This window comes from Lytechinus variegatus, chromosome 4, assembly GCF_018143015.1.
Source record: "Lytechinus variegatus isolate NC3 chromosome 4, Lvar_3.0, whole genome shotgun sequence".
Classification (NCBI taxonomy): Eukaryota; Metazoa; Echinodermata; class Echinoidea; order Temnopleuroida; family Toxopneustidae; genus Lytechinus; species Lytechinus variegatus.
The window spans coordinates 31,529,730-31,546,074 of record NC_054743.1 but is presented as its reverse complement, the minus strand read 5'-3'; the positions used below and the strand labels follow the sequence as shown (position 1 = coordinate 31,546,074).

Sequence of the window (16,345 nt, the reverse complement as noted above, 5' to 3'; positions counted from 1 at the left end):
GGCGCTTTACCACATTTGGCTCTTAAAAGTACCATATTATGGGAACTTGGCAATCAAATGGTAACTACCATGGTAACAATGCTTATTTAACAGTCATTCAGAATCAAGGATTTCAAGGTAACTACCATTAACAAATACACGGAAAAAAATGCGGGTATACTAGCCTGAAATCTCTATTGGTCAACATCAATAAAACGTTGAAACAACACCAGTTAAGAATCTAATCGATATTGGTTTAACACCAATTGGAGTTGCTTAAATGTCAAATTGGTGTTAGCCTAACGCCAAATCGATGTTGTTTCTCTCCTATGTGGACCGATGTAGGCTGGTATTGAATTAACACCGGCATTTCTTGCAGTGTTATTTCAAAGACTTTCTTTCAAAGGCACGCGTGCACTCGCCTATATTGAAACACCTAGCTCCAAAGTGTGACTGATTTGTGACGACGGGTCGTCCTAAAATATGACCTTTGGTGAAATGATTAATAGCCCTACGCGATATTTTCTCATAGAGAACAGTTACATTTAATGATAATACCATAATATATAATATGATTTATAATAGGGTTCAAAACGTTAAGTTCGGTTAAACTGAAGAAATTATAGCTTATATGAAAATGAGAAAAAACATGACTTTCGTTAGTATAAACTTAACTTTGTTCAGTTGATGTTTGTCCAAGAGGTAGAAAGCAATATAATTTCAAATTATTTTTTAGTGCTTATTTACATCACAAACAAAACACCAAGGTAAACTGATACATAGGGATAGATTTTCGCTATATCTTTTGCTTCTCAGGCCGTTTGACATACGCATCGTAAAAGAATTTAAGGAAGTAATACAAAAAGCTTACATACAGGACCATAGTCCAGAAAATATTTAGCCAGTTTATGTCACAGTGCCTTCCCGCCGAAAGTTCAAATGCCGCGTAGAGAGACACGCCGATTGAGATGACAAACTGGACAAGCTGAAAGACTGTAACTGAGATCTTGATTTGACGAGGCTTGTTGATGATTTTGGCAGCGCTCAGGGCGTAATAGGAGTACATCACAAAATGTACAACGAAGTTCAAAGTGCCGAAATAGCGTCCAACAGACATACAGTCGGCGTATAAATAGAATGTGTAGATTAGAGTTGTAACGTGGTGATACCAATGGATGAATATGAGTTTTTGCTTGCGAAGGACGATAAAGATCGTGTCACCGAGTTCGAGAACCTTGCTGAGTGCGAATAGCCAAACCCACAGGCCCACGTTCCCGTTGAAGAAATTGGCGTCGCACATGGTTGCGCGCCACCCGTCTTCGACGACGCAGCGCGCAAAGTCTCTGACCATCACCACCGCACCAGCGAAACTAAAGAGAGCAAAGCTGCCCGACCAAGCAACGAGGGGACTGCGGAGATCGAAAGGTTTCCGGTCGGACATCAACCGCTTTCCCCCGAAAATGATGAATATGTACGTCAAGGAGATGAAGATTGAAACCCACCAATGCTGTCGAAGCCATTGCCCATGGTAATGGGTATCGAACGATGATCCTCCATTGAAATATAAATTCCTCAGCACCATTGTGTCGACTGACATTATCATCACTCAGTTATAGTTTCAAATTAACAGAATGCAGGAATATCCAATTGCTATAAAACAGTATGTGTTTACACAAAATTCCAGGCTTAATTTATATGAACATGAATATGAAAATCAGATGATGATGACACCCCCTGGTATCGAAATGACTTGCAGACTGTATTAGCTGGTGTACGACGTATATTGAATATGAAGCGTGCATGGTCAATAAGTACCGTGATCGTTGTTTGCCCAAACGAGTATAATATTTGTTGTTTGGAATCAATGAATGGAACTTGGTTTTCAAATCATGCAAATTGTCGTTATCCTCAAAAGCGCTTTTCACGAATGATCGAACCATGTTTTGTTTGCATGTATGGGGTGAGCGGATTCAGAAGTTCGGCTTTTCAGCAGTGATGGAGGTCGGTTCTTTTGTCTAATGCGCAATCTTTCTTTCTCTCCTTTTTTATCGCTTTTTATCTCTGCTCTGCCCCCCTCTCTCTTTCTCATTCTTTTTTAAAAATTATTTTTAAAATACAATACGGTACTCGATGGGTAACCAATGCAGTGAGGACAGAACTGGAGTTTTGTGAGTAGAGCTTCAGATAAGGGTAACAATACGGGTGCACAGATTTCTGTAATTGTTGTAAGCGTGAAAGTTGGGATTGTTGAAGCTGAAACAAAAGAGAATTGCCAAAATCAAGTCGAGATGGTATCAGAGCATGTACTATCTTTTCTGTCGCGGAGCGGGTTAAATACTTGCGAATGATGCCTGAATTAATTATTGATACCTGACTGATTTACACACGGCAGGGATCTATAAGCAGACATAGATATTGTTGAGTCAAACAAAACCCCAAGATTCCTGCATGATTTGGATGGCATAACATTAATAGCATTACCTATTCTCTAAGAGGGAAGTCTTATCTAGTGCAGATTTAGAGCCAATAAACAGCAGCTCAGACTTATCTTCATTTAATTTTAAAGAATTGCCACTCACCCACCTATTGATATCATGAACACAAGCCTCAAGATTTTTTTACAGTATCAATGGCATTGGTCTGTTTAGGTAAAAATGATATGTACAGTTGGATATCATCTGCATAACAATGATATTTAAAACAATGGCATCTTCAAATCTGTTTAAGACCACCAAAGTACAATGAGTAAAGGATCAGGCCTCCGACTGATCCCTGGCGATACACCATTTCAGCAGGATTGCGCAGGATCGCTCTTATATGGCATAAATACATTCACTGTTTTCTTGACAATTCAGTATGCTTCTCTCTGTTTTCGAAGGACATTCATTTTTGTGCAAATTTCTTAAAGAAAATAACTATGACACTGATGGATTTCCATATAATTGAGGTTGATCAGATAAATCGTAACTCTTTGTAAGACGGGGCCCAGCTGCATTGTCATTTGACGGGCATTTTCAATACATTTACTGTGTTAATGATATTGATTAGTTATATACCGCAGTGCTAAACTCTTTAATATGCTGTTCACGTTAGCATAAATCTTATCAAAAGGAAAAGTCCACCCAAACAAGAGGGTTACTTGAACGAAATGATAAAAAAAAATCAACCAAGCTATACGCTTAAATTTCATCAAAATTGCATGTAGGGCCAAAATAAGGAAATTATTAAATTTTAAAAATTCCGCTAAATTTTATATAAGAGTTACATTAACATCTTAATCATCATTCTTTTATATTTCATGACATGGAATATGAAATATTTGGAATTCCTTCTCATTGAAGTTTTAAAACAAAATTATTCCCCCATGAACATTTGGGATTGCCACTGACTTAAAATATTTTGTAACTCAATCAGGGTACTTACTATCAAATCTGTAAATACCGTGTAAATATTGAAATATTGTGTAATTAACATACAATAAAAACAAATTGGATATTGGGTGCGCATGATGATCAAATCAAATCTCTAATTGATTATTTGTATACATATTTTTTCTGGAAAGTAAGCGAAATTTCTAAATGTCATAACTTTTTTATTTTACGCCCCATTTTGATCAAATAGATAAGACTATTTTCAGAATACAATTTAAGAGAATTTCAGCGAGCTGTTATCTTGCTGACTGTATAAAGTTACAAGAAAAGTTAAGACAGCTAGTTTTCAGAATACCGGTGACCCCTGGTCAATGGTCAATCGCTGGGTAAAACGAAATTAAGGTATTTTCTTTTTCAAAGCTTGTTTTTAAAGACTAGACAAACGTGTTTAGGGTATGTTTTTTTCCCCCGGGGTCATATTCTGGCGACAGCTTGTTTAGAGGCCAAAGTGTTTAAGGGGTTATTTTGCACACAGAGAAAAAAATAGCCGGTGTTTGGAATATTTGGTCACGCATGTGTACAGCCCGTACTGCAATTGACTGTCCCGGGGCGGGGGTGCCACCCATGCACTTGAGTTTTTTTTTACAGGTATCTTAATATCATGAAACTTGCACTAGATGAAAGAGGAGACAATAATGTTAATATTTTGTGAATGAATGAAGCATTGATAGGCATTGTTATCCTCGATTCTTTTTTTCTGAGACCCACTCGGCACAACTTCATGCATGATAAATGTCTCCCTCAGCGATGCCATTATAGAAGGAATTAAAGTTTAGAAAAGGTCCTGCTACTGGAGGTAATGTACTGTTCATATTCTACTTGGTTCTTCAAAACTCAAAGTTTATCTTTAACAAAAGCCTAGGTATAAAATAATGCAAGAATATAATATTGTGGTGAATTTATATTATCTGAATGTTCGCGTTATTGATGTCGAATCATCAATTTACCTATGACTGTCTAATCCGTCGAGAATATTTTACCTGGCCTCGGTCCCATTTGTAGGCATTGATGTACGGTACAAGTCTAATGTTCGTCACTCAATGAACATTAATTAACCACTGACTTACGAGTAACAGTTAATTAAGTTAGCTTGGCTGCCTTGAATTGACTCTGACGCCACTCGTTAACCACCAGTCATAAAGAAAATTATGATTATAACAGTTGAAAGAGATCATTACAATGTCATGAGAACAAAGATGATTTAATTTAAAAAAAAAGGATGAATTGAAGATATGATCAACCTGATCATGCTGATGATGATAAATGTTCAATCAGGGTCTATAAAAAATACTATAATATAATATTGTTTTACAATGATGGATGATGGGGTCGTCGGAGAAGCCACTTGTTCACTGCTACCATCTGGCCTGTGGAGAATCTACATGTAGGACTATGGTATGCCAATGCTGTATAGAGCACACACTTTAAAAATTAAAATATCACTTTTGTGACCAAAATTACTAATTTCCATATAGTTTTGATTTATTTATCATTAGTAATGTGGGAATAATTTTTGTATTTACCAGAGCGCTCAAAAACTTGAATTTTGGGCATATTTTTGTGTACGCCTTCTATTGGTGGAAAGTAATATGGCAAGAAAATTTTCATTTTTTGATCTCTATTTTTAATTAAGAAAAAATGATATAAAGAATCAAATTTAAATAAGAGCCAAGCGGTATGAATAAACAGGTCTAATGGAAACTGTCAGCGTAAAACAAGCATTTGCTCCAAAGAAAAAAAAAAATAAGCCAAAAATTGCCACCCATATTTTGTCACACATGGAGATATAACTGAGAACAAGGTTATATTATATAACCTTGTTCATTGAATGAGTGGGAGAAGCTGGAGAACAGCAACATTGTCATTGACAAGAAGAAGAAGGAAAAAAGGATAATATTATATTGATGGTCGATGGAGGATCCCAATTAGTATGTGCCAGTTGTAAAAAAAAGAAGAGATTTAGAGTCTAGGTCTAATTTTTAATTTTCTTGTGTTTGTTGTTGAGATACTCTTTACATTTTAACCTAGACTATAGATCTATTTCAACTATTTACAATCAGCTTTACAGGGGTGATAACAACAAGATGTCCCTTTACAAGAAACTGAGGAGCATCTTGGACTATCTGCTAGGTCTTCTGGTCTCTATATTCTCTCTCATCATCAATGGGGACCGACCCAAAGCCAGGATCCCGGCCATCAGGAACCCTCTTCTCCTGGAGAGTGCTACAAGCCTTGCCCGTAAGATTAGGACCAGAGAGGTGAATATCATTAGTTCTAAAAATGAATATTGAGTTACATTCAGAACTTTTCAAATAAAAGATATTTTGACAAAGTACGTGTACCATTTGACTTCAACCCCAAAAAGTATGTCGGTCTTTAATGAAACAACAAAACAAAACTGATTGTAACAAACCCATATGCCATTATGATATACTATATTTATTGAATTAGTAAATTAAATTATGTTAATTTTCCTGGAAGTTACGTAGTAATTTGTTCCTATGCCTTTCTTGGCTTTTAGAGTTGGCAATCTGTTTTGAAAGAATGGCCTCCATAGAAATGAATACTAATTTATTCTGTAGTTTGTTGATACTTAGCTGTTTGATATAAAAAGAAGAGCATCACATGTTCCTGGTCCCTACTAGAATTATCTTTAAAAGTTTTATTTCTGTCCGTTTGAAAAAAATCTCACTTATGCATGTGCCATTATGTTTATGATTATTTGAAACCATGAATTTGATTGACTACTGAGCCCTGTTTGTCATAGTAGTTACCACAATGACTGGAGAATAGTTACAGACAATTTTTACTAAATACGATTATATTGATTCTCAAGCCATTAGATGGAATAATGGTAGGAAATATTTTTTTTTTATGGCAGTCAATGGCAATTTCAGGGCTCTTTCTTTCAGTTTGAGGGCTACTTTTTGATGCAACAAACAGAAATTTATTTTCTAAACTCTTTTTATTAGTGTTGTGGCAGACTGTAGAAAAGGAGGTCACCCCTAAGCATTCAATTTGGGGAATTTTAGCTGCAAAATTGGCTATCATGAGGGCGGGATCATGTATGCTGGATAGAATAATTGGCATTCCTAACCTTACATTTTCCCTAGGTAACTTGTACGGAGGTCGTGGAGGCCTACATTGCACGGATCAAGGAGGTCAACGACCTCCTCAATGCGATGGTTGTGGAGCGATTCAATGACGCCCTCTCAGAAGCGGAGAAGGTCGATAGGATGTTGCAGTCTGGGGATGTTCCTGAGAGATACTCTGAGAAGAATGCCCCATTCCTTGGTGTTCCTGTGTCCGTGAAGGAAGCATTTGAAGTGACAGGTAAGAGTTTATTGTGCATGATGGGCTGCCATGCACCATGATCCAATACTATCGAGCAAGAATAAGATTGTCCTGAGTGTAGCTTTCTTTCACCTAGATCAAATTTGGAGTTCATATCGTCCATAATTTTGAACAAAAGATCTTCAGAATTGCATAAATACTTGTCATAATAATTATTCCCTTCACACCTGAAATTAGGTCATCAGACTTCTGAAATATTCTCTTGAAGAAATAGGAAGCTATTCCACAATGATAGTTTTTCATTAACAAATTCATCATCTCTAAGATTTCCTGCATGTGCAGGATTTATTACCACATTACTTTACAGTTTACATTAAGTAGGTGCCACCAGGGGGCATGGATGTCTTTCAGTAAAAATCTTACTAGGTCTGTCTCTTTTCTTGTAATTTTTTTCAGTTCAACATTGAATGGTTCAAAAGTTCATTAACAAAAAGCATTATCTCATGGACATGCCTCTTATTATGTTAATTTATAGACCTCTTCTCTTTGTTGTCCACATATAATATTCGTTTAACATGCTTGATGCCACTGTCGCACCAGCAAAACTGACTCCAAACTGACCAATGGTCAACGTGTCATTCAAAATAATATATCGTCCTCAATCACAATTGAGTCAGTTTCGTTAGTGTGACTGTCTGTGACACTATACATAGGTTTTGTAATAATTTATTAAAGATTATTAAAAATTACTTATTGGTAAAGAATTATAGTTAAGCGCATATGAGATGAATATCTCTCTATAAATGCGATTTACATCATCATGAAAATGCATATTTATTGAATTATAAACATAGCATTTGCAAGCATTACAGGGTAGAATCTAATGATACAACATAAAATTGAACCGAATAATATATTTGGCATATAATGTGTTTCAATAAAAAGTAGATATTTATGAATTATTAGTAAATTCATATGAAATTGTTAATAAGTGATATCAATAAATTCATATCACTCACAGGTATGCCAAACACCAGTGGCCTTGTTAACAGGAAAGGGGTGACGGCACCACGTGATGCCCCGCCCGTCGCCAACATGAAGCGGGCGGGGTGCATCGTACTGGGACTGACCAATTGCAGTGAGCTGTGTATGTGGTACGAGTCTGCTAACTACGTCTACGGGAGGACAAGTAATCCTTATGATATCAGGCGGATGGTCGGGGGCAGTTCTGGTATGTCGAATGAATTCATTAGAGTAGACCTTTGCATGTTATTTAAAATCTGAAAATTAGTAAGAATTTGCTCTTCTGATCGCCAGCAGTTACTTTTATTTTCCATGCTTTCATAGTTTGATAAAAATCTGATGTATTGATTAAAGATTATGAAGAAACAAAATGGCAAAGAATTATTCAATATTCTATGAAAGTATTAAGAAACCTACATCACTCTCTTTGATAAATCTTTAGTAAGACGTGGATAAATAGAGAAATAGCTAGAATTTACTCTCCACTGGTTAAAAGTTAGCATCTTTTGACTATCCATAGAGGCATTTATATTGTATGGCTCTAAAACCTGGGCTAGCTCTCCAATGGCTATCAGTATGCAACTTTCTTTGGGCTACCTTAAAAATGAATGGCAAGATCTTAAACTATGTAATGATCAGTATGACAAACTTGTTTATGTTGATGAATGGATTTAAAGGGATGGTCCGGGCTGAAAATATTTATATCTTAATACATAGAGTAGAATTCACTGAGCAAAATGCAGGAATTTCATCAAAATCGGATAACAAATAATCAGGTTATTGAAGTTTAAAATTTAGCAATATTTTGTGAAAACAGTTGTCATGAATATTCATTAGGTGGGCTGATGATGTCACCTCTCCACTTTCTGTTTTCTTATGTTATTACATAAAATCATATTTTTTTTCATTATTTCATACTTGTGTGAATAATATGTCTCCCTTATAATGAAATAAGTTGCAGCAAGAAACATCGAATGCACTAAATCATATGCCAATCCAATTTTTCTAATTCTTGGAAGAAAACATTTGAATGAACCTATTTTCAAATAATAAAATACAAAAGAACAAGTGGAGATGTGACATCATCAGCCCACATAATGAATATTCATGATTACTGTTTTCACAAAATATTGCTAAACTTTAAAATTCAATAACTTTGTTATTTGTTTTCCGATTTTGATGAAATTTTCGGCATTTTGCTCAGTGAATTCTACTCTATTTATTCAACTATAATTACTTTCAGCCCAGACCATCCCTTTAAGATAAATTATAGCACTGATTCTCTTCTCAGTGTTATCAGAAGAAATCCAAGAAATCCCAAACCCATTTACAGGCATCCTAGACCAAGTCATAATAGAAGGTATTGAGATAAAATGCATGATTTGAAATCTTATAGGAGGAGAAGGCTCAATCATTGGTGCTGGAGGCTCAGTCATGGGTATCGGAGCTGACATAGGGGGCAGTATTCGCATGCCGGCATTCTTCAATGGCATTTTCGGTCACAAGCCCAGCTGTGGTAATGTTTACTCCTTTGACTATATCATTCTGGTAGAATAGTCCAGTACCTGAGCATTGTGAATTTAACAGTTCAAATTTTAAGTCAAATATGGTGAAAATTATATGAATTCATTGATATTCAATAAACAAAGAATGGCCAAAATTACATAAAAAATATGCTTAACCACAACCAAGTACCGGTAATATGTGACGTGGATACAAGATTTACAGGCTGAGGACTGGATTCCACATATCTTGATATTTTGTTATTGACTAAATACAAGCTCATATGCATTCAAATTGTATCATATCGGGAGCCTGTAACACATGCTGGTAATATTCAATTTATAGTAAGTTACATGGAACAAGTCTGTCTGGTTGCATCCTCAGACCTGCCAAACAGTACGTTTTAGGCGTATTTAGTTCTTTGCAACCAAAATACGGCAGTACGTTTATTCTTTTTAAAAAATGTTGTTGTTTTTTTTTAAAAATCGTAATTTATTGAGAAAAGTCATCTCTATATGTCTCTATTTCATAAAACATGCACAAATAGAGTTATTAGATCAATGCAAATTCAAGTAACTTGGGTTTTTTTTCAATCATTTTGTTAAAACCAGGGTGAGATATACACAATGTTTTTTTTCTTTTCATCTGCAAGAGCAGTGCGCATCTTAGCTTGCATGCAGCTTGAGCACCGTGATGAGCGAGTGTGCCAAGCATTTTATTATGAAATACACTTTTTTTGGGAAAAATACATTTTTTTAATCACAGAATACAGTTTTTCATTCTCAGAGGTTGGCAGGTTTACATTATCAGTGCAAAGTCCATTGATTATATCCTGAACTTTTGTGTTTTTAAATCGTAGCGAAGCTGAAATAGCATTCAATACAAATTGAATTGTGAACTGTCTTAAAGTTGGTGTGACATTGTGAACCCTGGAGACAAAACTAAATGTTTTTCTGGCTTGGCTTGTGGCACACAGACTTTTCATGAGGTTCTTGAAATGCTTGGGTTATTGATTTTTGTGTTCAGAATCATCAGGCGGCTTTCCATCTACACTTATAATTATACTTGCTTATATAGCGCTTAATACTTACTTTGTCAGAAGTCTCTAAGCGCTCTACAGTATATGCAGCATAATTACCCTGGCTTTAGCAGTGCAGCTGTTACGCGCGCTGCGTTTCAAGGATTAAATTCCTGCCAGGTACCCATTTACCTCACCTGGGTTGAGTGCAGCACATTGTGGATCAATTTCTTGCTGAAGGAAATTACGCCATGGTTGGGATTCAAACCCACGACCCTCTGTTTCAGAGTCCGGAGACTAATCCACTTGTTCGCACTACTTCTGATTAGGACATGCACTTTGTAATAGCTCTGAAAGATAAGTCGCTTCTTTTGAAATGCGTCATGCATAGGGCTGGGACTAAAACTCGGGTACCCAGGTCCCGCCCGGAAGCGTCGGGTACCCGGGTAGAAAAATCAATACCCGATACCCGAAAATTGCTCACCAGTATAACGTACATTTGATTTGTATTGCGTAGTGTAAGACATGATTGTAAACTCATCACATAAGTACACAAGTCTCATTTTGAATCTCACCAATTACCCTCGAAATATCCTCAAATATACTAGTTTTTCAAGTGATGATGATGTGACTGAGATCGTTCAATCGTCGCCATGTTTCTTTTGCAGCGCAGTGACGTCATCCAGCCACTGCGACGCAAGCCAATTTATGAATGAAAATATAGTAAGCATGCGCATTGCAAGCCTCAGCCCCACGCAGTATTCCGTCAAAACAAGCCTGCAATACTCTGTCACCTCGTACCAAAATCGACCTAGAATTCCACTTTCCTTTATTTCATATAAATTATGAAAGGTATTCTCAGAGGATCTGTTTTCTCACCGATACCACGCAAGTAAGGAAATTTTATTACTTCTTGCTTTTCCGTCAAAATCTTACGAAGTAGCGTCGATGTTGCATCGTGTTTGTGAGTTTGTAGAATCTATCGCTACGTGAACAAAGTCAATTGATTTCCGGGTTTCGGAGCATACGAGGCGCAAGCCAATCACGTTCTTGATACCATTTTCAGTTCATCATAAACCGAAAATGGTAACACGATCATGATTGGCTGGCGCATTTGACGCTCCGAAACCCGGAAATCAATTGACTTTGTTCACGTAGCGATAGATTCTACAAACTCACGAACACGATGTAATATCGACGCTACTTCGTAAGATTTTGACGGAAAAGCAAGAAGTAATAAAAATTTGCTTACCAGTGCGGTATCGGTGGGAAAACAAATCCTCTGAGAATACGTTTTATAATTCATATAAAATATAGAAAAGTGGATTTCTAGGTCGATTTTGGTACGAGGTGACAGAGTATTGCAGACTCGTTTTGACGGAATACTGCGTGGGGCTGAGGCTTGCAATGCGCATGCTTACTATATTTTCATTCATAAATTGGCTTGCATCGCATTGGCTTGATGATGACGTCACCTATGGGGTTTTTCCACCAGTCATATTTCGAGCGACATGATTTTCGGGTACCCGGGTACCCGCCCGAAAATTACCACGGGTACCCGAAAAGAAAAAAACCCGAAAGTCCCAGGCCTAGTCATGCAGATGATACAATTAAATTGCACTTATTGTCTCTATCTGACTGCAGGTGTGGTCACCAACGATGGTCAGTACCCGACTGTCCAGACAGCCAAGGGCAACGAACTAATGGTTACTGGACCTTTGTGCCGATTCTCTGTGGACCTCGTCCCTCTTCTCAAGGTCATGGCTGGGCCACATGGCTGCGCCAAACTGCGATTGGACGAGCACGTTGACCTTCGAAGGCTGCGTTATTTCAGCATGGGAACGGACGATCGGAAGATGCTTGCCTCTGGTTTAGATCCAGAGCTCAGAGCTGCCCAGCTCAGGGTGAGTTAATTCAGGTTTGCTGGGAAGATTGAATGGAAAATTGTTCAGACCGGGTGTCACAATTTTGGTCTCAAAAGTTGTGCGAGACTTGAAAGTGAAAAGACAGCGAGTGACGCAGTCAAAAAATTTCACATGGCAGATTTATCGCGAAAAATGTTGAGGGGGGGCTGAATCAGCTCCCCAGTCTTCCTAGGGTTAACACCATTTCCATTTTAGAAATTACTCATTTTTCTCCTATCTTCACACAAACATATGGTGGACATTCCTTTGTTCCTGTTGCTTTGGTTTTGTGGAATAATCATCCAGATTCACTTCAAACAATTAATGAACTAGACAAATTTAAATCTTTTGACTGGAAAAAATAAATTTTGAATTGTTTTTAAAGTTTAATTATTCAAAATGTACCTCAATTTAACAAAATAACTCTGTAACAAATCTTATTCTTTTTCCCCCAATTATTCCATCATACCATTTTTATTTGTTTTGAATTAAATTTCCTTTTCACTTTAAGCAGCAATAAAGAAATTTAATTACTTTTTAGAGCTCACCTATTCAAAATGTACCTCAGTTCAACAAAGTGAACCCTTCATCACATCTTATTTGTTTCCTTTTGTATTCTACTATACCATTTTGAATTTAATTGTATAGAATTTCCATTTCATCTTAATTTTAGGCAGCCAAGTACCTTGAAGAGAAACTGGACATTCAAGTTACCCAAAGAACCAACCGTCGATTCTTCTACTCCATGGGTATGTGGACGGCGATGATGACCGCTTCGGATGAGGAGAGTTTCACCAGTCAGATGGGTGACCATGGAGCTCCGGTCACCCCCGTTATTGAGCTGGTCAAACGCTGCTTTGGTCAGTCGACCCACACTGTTCCAGCAATCCTTCTCGGTCTGATTGAGAATATTGACCGTCTCATGCCAGGTGAGTTGATTATTTGTTTTATTTTGGTTGATGGGACAGGAGAAGGAAGTGGGGATTTTAAATGCAAAAGGAATCTTGTTTGTACTTCATAGTACAGATAATTATACTTGCTTATATAGCGCTTAATACTTACTTTGTCAGAAGCCTCTAAGCGCTCTACAGTATATGCAGCATAATTACCCTGGCTTTAGCAGTGCAGCTGTTACGCGCGCTGCGTTTCAAGGAATAAATTCCTGCCAGGTACCCATTTACCTCACCTGGGTTGAGTGCAGCACATTGTGGATCAATTTCTTGCTGAAGGAAATTACGCCATGGTTGGGATTCGAATCCACGACCCTCTGTTTCAGAGTCCGGAGACTAATCCACTAGGCCACAACGCTCCACAGATACATGCAATCCTCTAGCACATAGACAAACAGTAATATTTGACTTGTGAAAATTATTAGAAAATGCCTATGATGATGCTTGTAGTGGAGTCGGCAATGCTGGTGGTGGTGGTGATGATGATGATATTGGTGATTGTGATAGTGTTTGTGATGATTGTGGTGATGATAATGATGATGTTGATGGTGATATTGCTGATGATTATTGTAACAAGGATAAAACTGATGATTACAGTGATGATAGTGATGACGGTGATAATGATGATATATTGATTGTAATAGCATCCATACGGAATTTGTTTCTTGATTGAAGTGCAGAATGTCAATGTATGAACATATGATATTAGAGGAACTATTATAGAGTAGAATTAAAAATCCATTAAATCAATTCATTGCATTGAACTTTGGTGGTGTGTTGTGAAGCAAAGAAATAAAAACTTGAATAAATTATGATGATGAGACATAATGAACTGAACACAAATCTAATTTCATTTAATCAGGTAACATGGAGAAACTTCTCAAGGCTTGCCAGAAACTACGCAACGAGATCTCCACCATGCTGGGCGATGACGGCGTCCTCCTCTACCCTACCCACCCCAAGATGGCGCTCTACCACAACGCCCCCATCCTCTACCCGTTCAATGTAGCCTACACGGCAATCTTCAACGCCCTTGGCTTTCCGGTGACGCAGGTCCCACTAGGACTCAGTACCAATGGGCTACCGCTTGGTGTCCAGGTGGTCGGCAATAAGTATTGTGATCACCTGACCCTTGCCGTTGCAAGGGAACTAGAGAGAGGACTCGGAGGATGGACCTCTCCTATTGGTGTTTCTCACTTACATGGTAAGACATTGGAATGATGGTATTTGTCAGTTATTCACATGGTAAAAATTACCACACTAATTGTATCTCTTGTGTTGCTCAATCACATGGTGAAGTCATTGTAAGATGTTGATATATTTTTAGTTAAATTATATTATTGTATTTTCATATTTATATTATAATCTTTGTATGATTGTTTGTCTTATGGTTATGTGCTTGAAGATTAGGATAAAATGCATCCCTGAATTATTCGCTTAGTTACAAGAATAATGACTTGTATAATGAAATTATACATGTATAACATTAGATTATTTATTTGAATAATGAATTATCATAACAATATTTATCATCGACTGCAAAGTCAAAATGGTATTCATCATTAATATGGTGATTTTTTTCTCAATATTATTGTTAATTCCCATGGAAATTCAATAGCACACAAGCATATGTTATAAAGTCAGGGTGAACATTCAATAACAGTATTACCTCCATGTAGTCACATTTGTGGTGAAGCTATGATGGCAAAAGACAAAGTTTGAAGGAGAATTTGTTGCGATCTACCACTATTGTATTGCTGCTAAGGAAAATCTTTCTTCCCCATCTAATAGTATTTATCTGCAGTATTTTGGATCCGTAAGTTTAAAAAGTACTAAGATTAATGATATTCTATGACAATTTTTCAAAATATATATAAAAAAGCTTTTAAAAACCCCAAACATATTGGATTATTTGACACAACCATACAATTACAATACATTATGAGTTTCGTTCAGAACTGCAGTTACAGTGATAACCAAAGATTTTGTGTAAGATTTGGATTATCTGTCTTAATGGGTGTAGGGAGGGAGGGGGAGGGTTCGAGGATTAAAAGCAGAAGTTAATGAATTTCTCAGCCAGGGGTGTGTGGTCGATACTCTGGCTTCTTTTGAATTGATGTATGTCTCTCTTACATTCCATATTTGGAGTTTGCAGAGCAGCGTTGTGTCACAACATAGTTTTTCCATCGATATTTGATATTTTTATATCAGATTATAAAGAATGTAATCAATTTGTTATTGAAGTGCATTTTTTATGTAAGTAGATTTTTAAGAAATGAGAGCAAATGTCGAAGTGAGTGCAGTGATAACACTTGGGAAAATTCAGCGATGTGAATGATATACTTTCCTCCCATTATGATCATAATAATTTATATATCGTAAAATTGCAAATCGCTATTTAACCGGTTGAGAGGAAAGAAATATTGACTGGAAAGAAAGAGAGAAATATTGGTAACAAGAAAAAAGTTTCGCATAAGAAATGCAAACCAGTTTAAAACGCCCATCTGATTATGAGTCGCTTTCATCCAGATTTTGCATCTGATAAAATAGACATAGGGCCGTGTGTGAAGGGTATTTTTTTTTTGCTTAGTGATGTGTGATTTAGAGTGTAGTATTAGAAATTCTATCTCTGTGTGATTTGAAAGACTTTCAATTATGCAAGACCAAAGAAATGTATATGTCGTACATTATTACTGTTGGTGCAAGAATGCCTTAAACATATGACTTTGAGTGGAGCTTAGTCTTAAAATTCTTATAGAGTGCTAAAGTGCAACATTTTTTTTGCATTTCAGCATTTTGTCAATATTTTGTTTATAGTGAATGATGTAAATCCGCTACATGCCAGATTTGACACAATTGATTCCTAGTGACCCTGAGGTGTGGTCACATCATGCCTAAGTATCCCCATTGAAATAAGTGTTGGTAGGCCTGGTTCATAACCATTTGGAACTCGAACAATTACACCGATATCAATGGGGTAGTAGTTGCTATTCAGAAGGCTGTGCACAATTTTGATCTTTTGTTTCACCAAGACATTGTATCCACAATGTTGAAAAGCCGCAAAAGATTACTATTGATGTCATCACTTCCAGAATCTTTATAGTGGTGTAAGGTTTTGCCTACGAAATTGTAAAATTAATGTGCAGATGGTGTATATGTGCTAAATCATTGAATGTATTATGATATTACCTCTTCTTTTTGTTTAACTTTTCATTTTTTTAATTAGAATAATGTTGACCTCAT

The 16,345-nt window shown here is 36.8% G+C and overlaps 2 protein-coding genes across 2 annotated transcripts; one reads left to right on the top strand and one right to left on the bottom strand.

The window, feature by feature from the left end:
* Positions 1-408: 408 nt before the first annotated feature.
* LOC121412650 (elongation of very long chain fatty acids protein 6-like) lies at positions 409-1,698 on the bottom strand. Its single transcript, XM_041605427.1, has one exon. It carries the CDS (start codon positions 1,580-1,582, stop codon positions 776-778), a length of 807 nt encoding a protein of 268 aa, XP_041461361.1. The 5' UTR covers positions 1,583-1,698; the 3' UTR covers positions 409-775.
* Positions 1,699-5,472: 3,774 nt separating this feature from the next.
* LOC121413846 (fatty-acid amide hydrolase 2-like) lies at positions 5,473-15,273 on the top strand. The gene is made up of 7 exons (XM_041606817.1): positions 5,473-5,668; positions 6,524-6,743; positions 7,726-7,935; positions 9,124-9,243; positions 11,893-12,152; positions 12,826-13,081; positions 13,965-15,273. Exons 1-7 carry the CDS (start codon positions 5,495-5,497, stop codon positions 14,321-14,323), a joined length of 1,599 nt encoding a protein of 532 aa, XP_041462751.1. The 5' UTR covers positions 5,473-5,494; the 3' UTR covers positions 14,324-15,273.
* The last annotated feature ends 1,072 nt before the right edge of the window (positions 15,274-16,345 follow it).

Excerpts from the sequence above, each read along its gene's own strand:
- LOC121412650 (XM_041605427.1), bottom strand. The coding sequence starts at position 1,582 with ATGATAATGTCAGTCGACACAATGGTGCTGAGGAATTTATATTTCAAT.
- LOC121413846 (XM_041606817.1), top strand. The coding sequence starts at position 5,495 with ATGTCCCTTTACAAGAAACTGAGGAGCATCTTGGACTATCTGCTAGGT. Across the intron at positions 12,153-12,825 it reads TCAGAGCTGCCCAGCTCAGG|GCAGCCAAGTACCTTGAAGA; the intron begins GTGAGTTAATTC and ends TCTTAATTTTAG. Across the intron at positions 13,082-13,964 it reads TATTGACCGTCTCATGCCAG|GTAACATGGAGAAACTTCTC; the intron begins GTGAGTTGATTA and ends TCATTTAATCAG.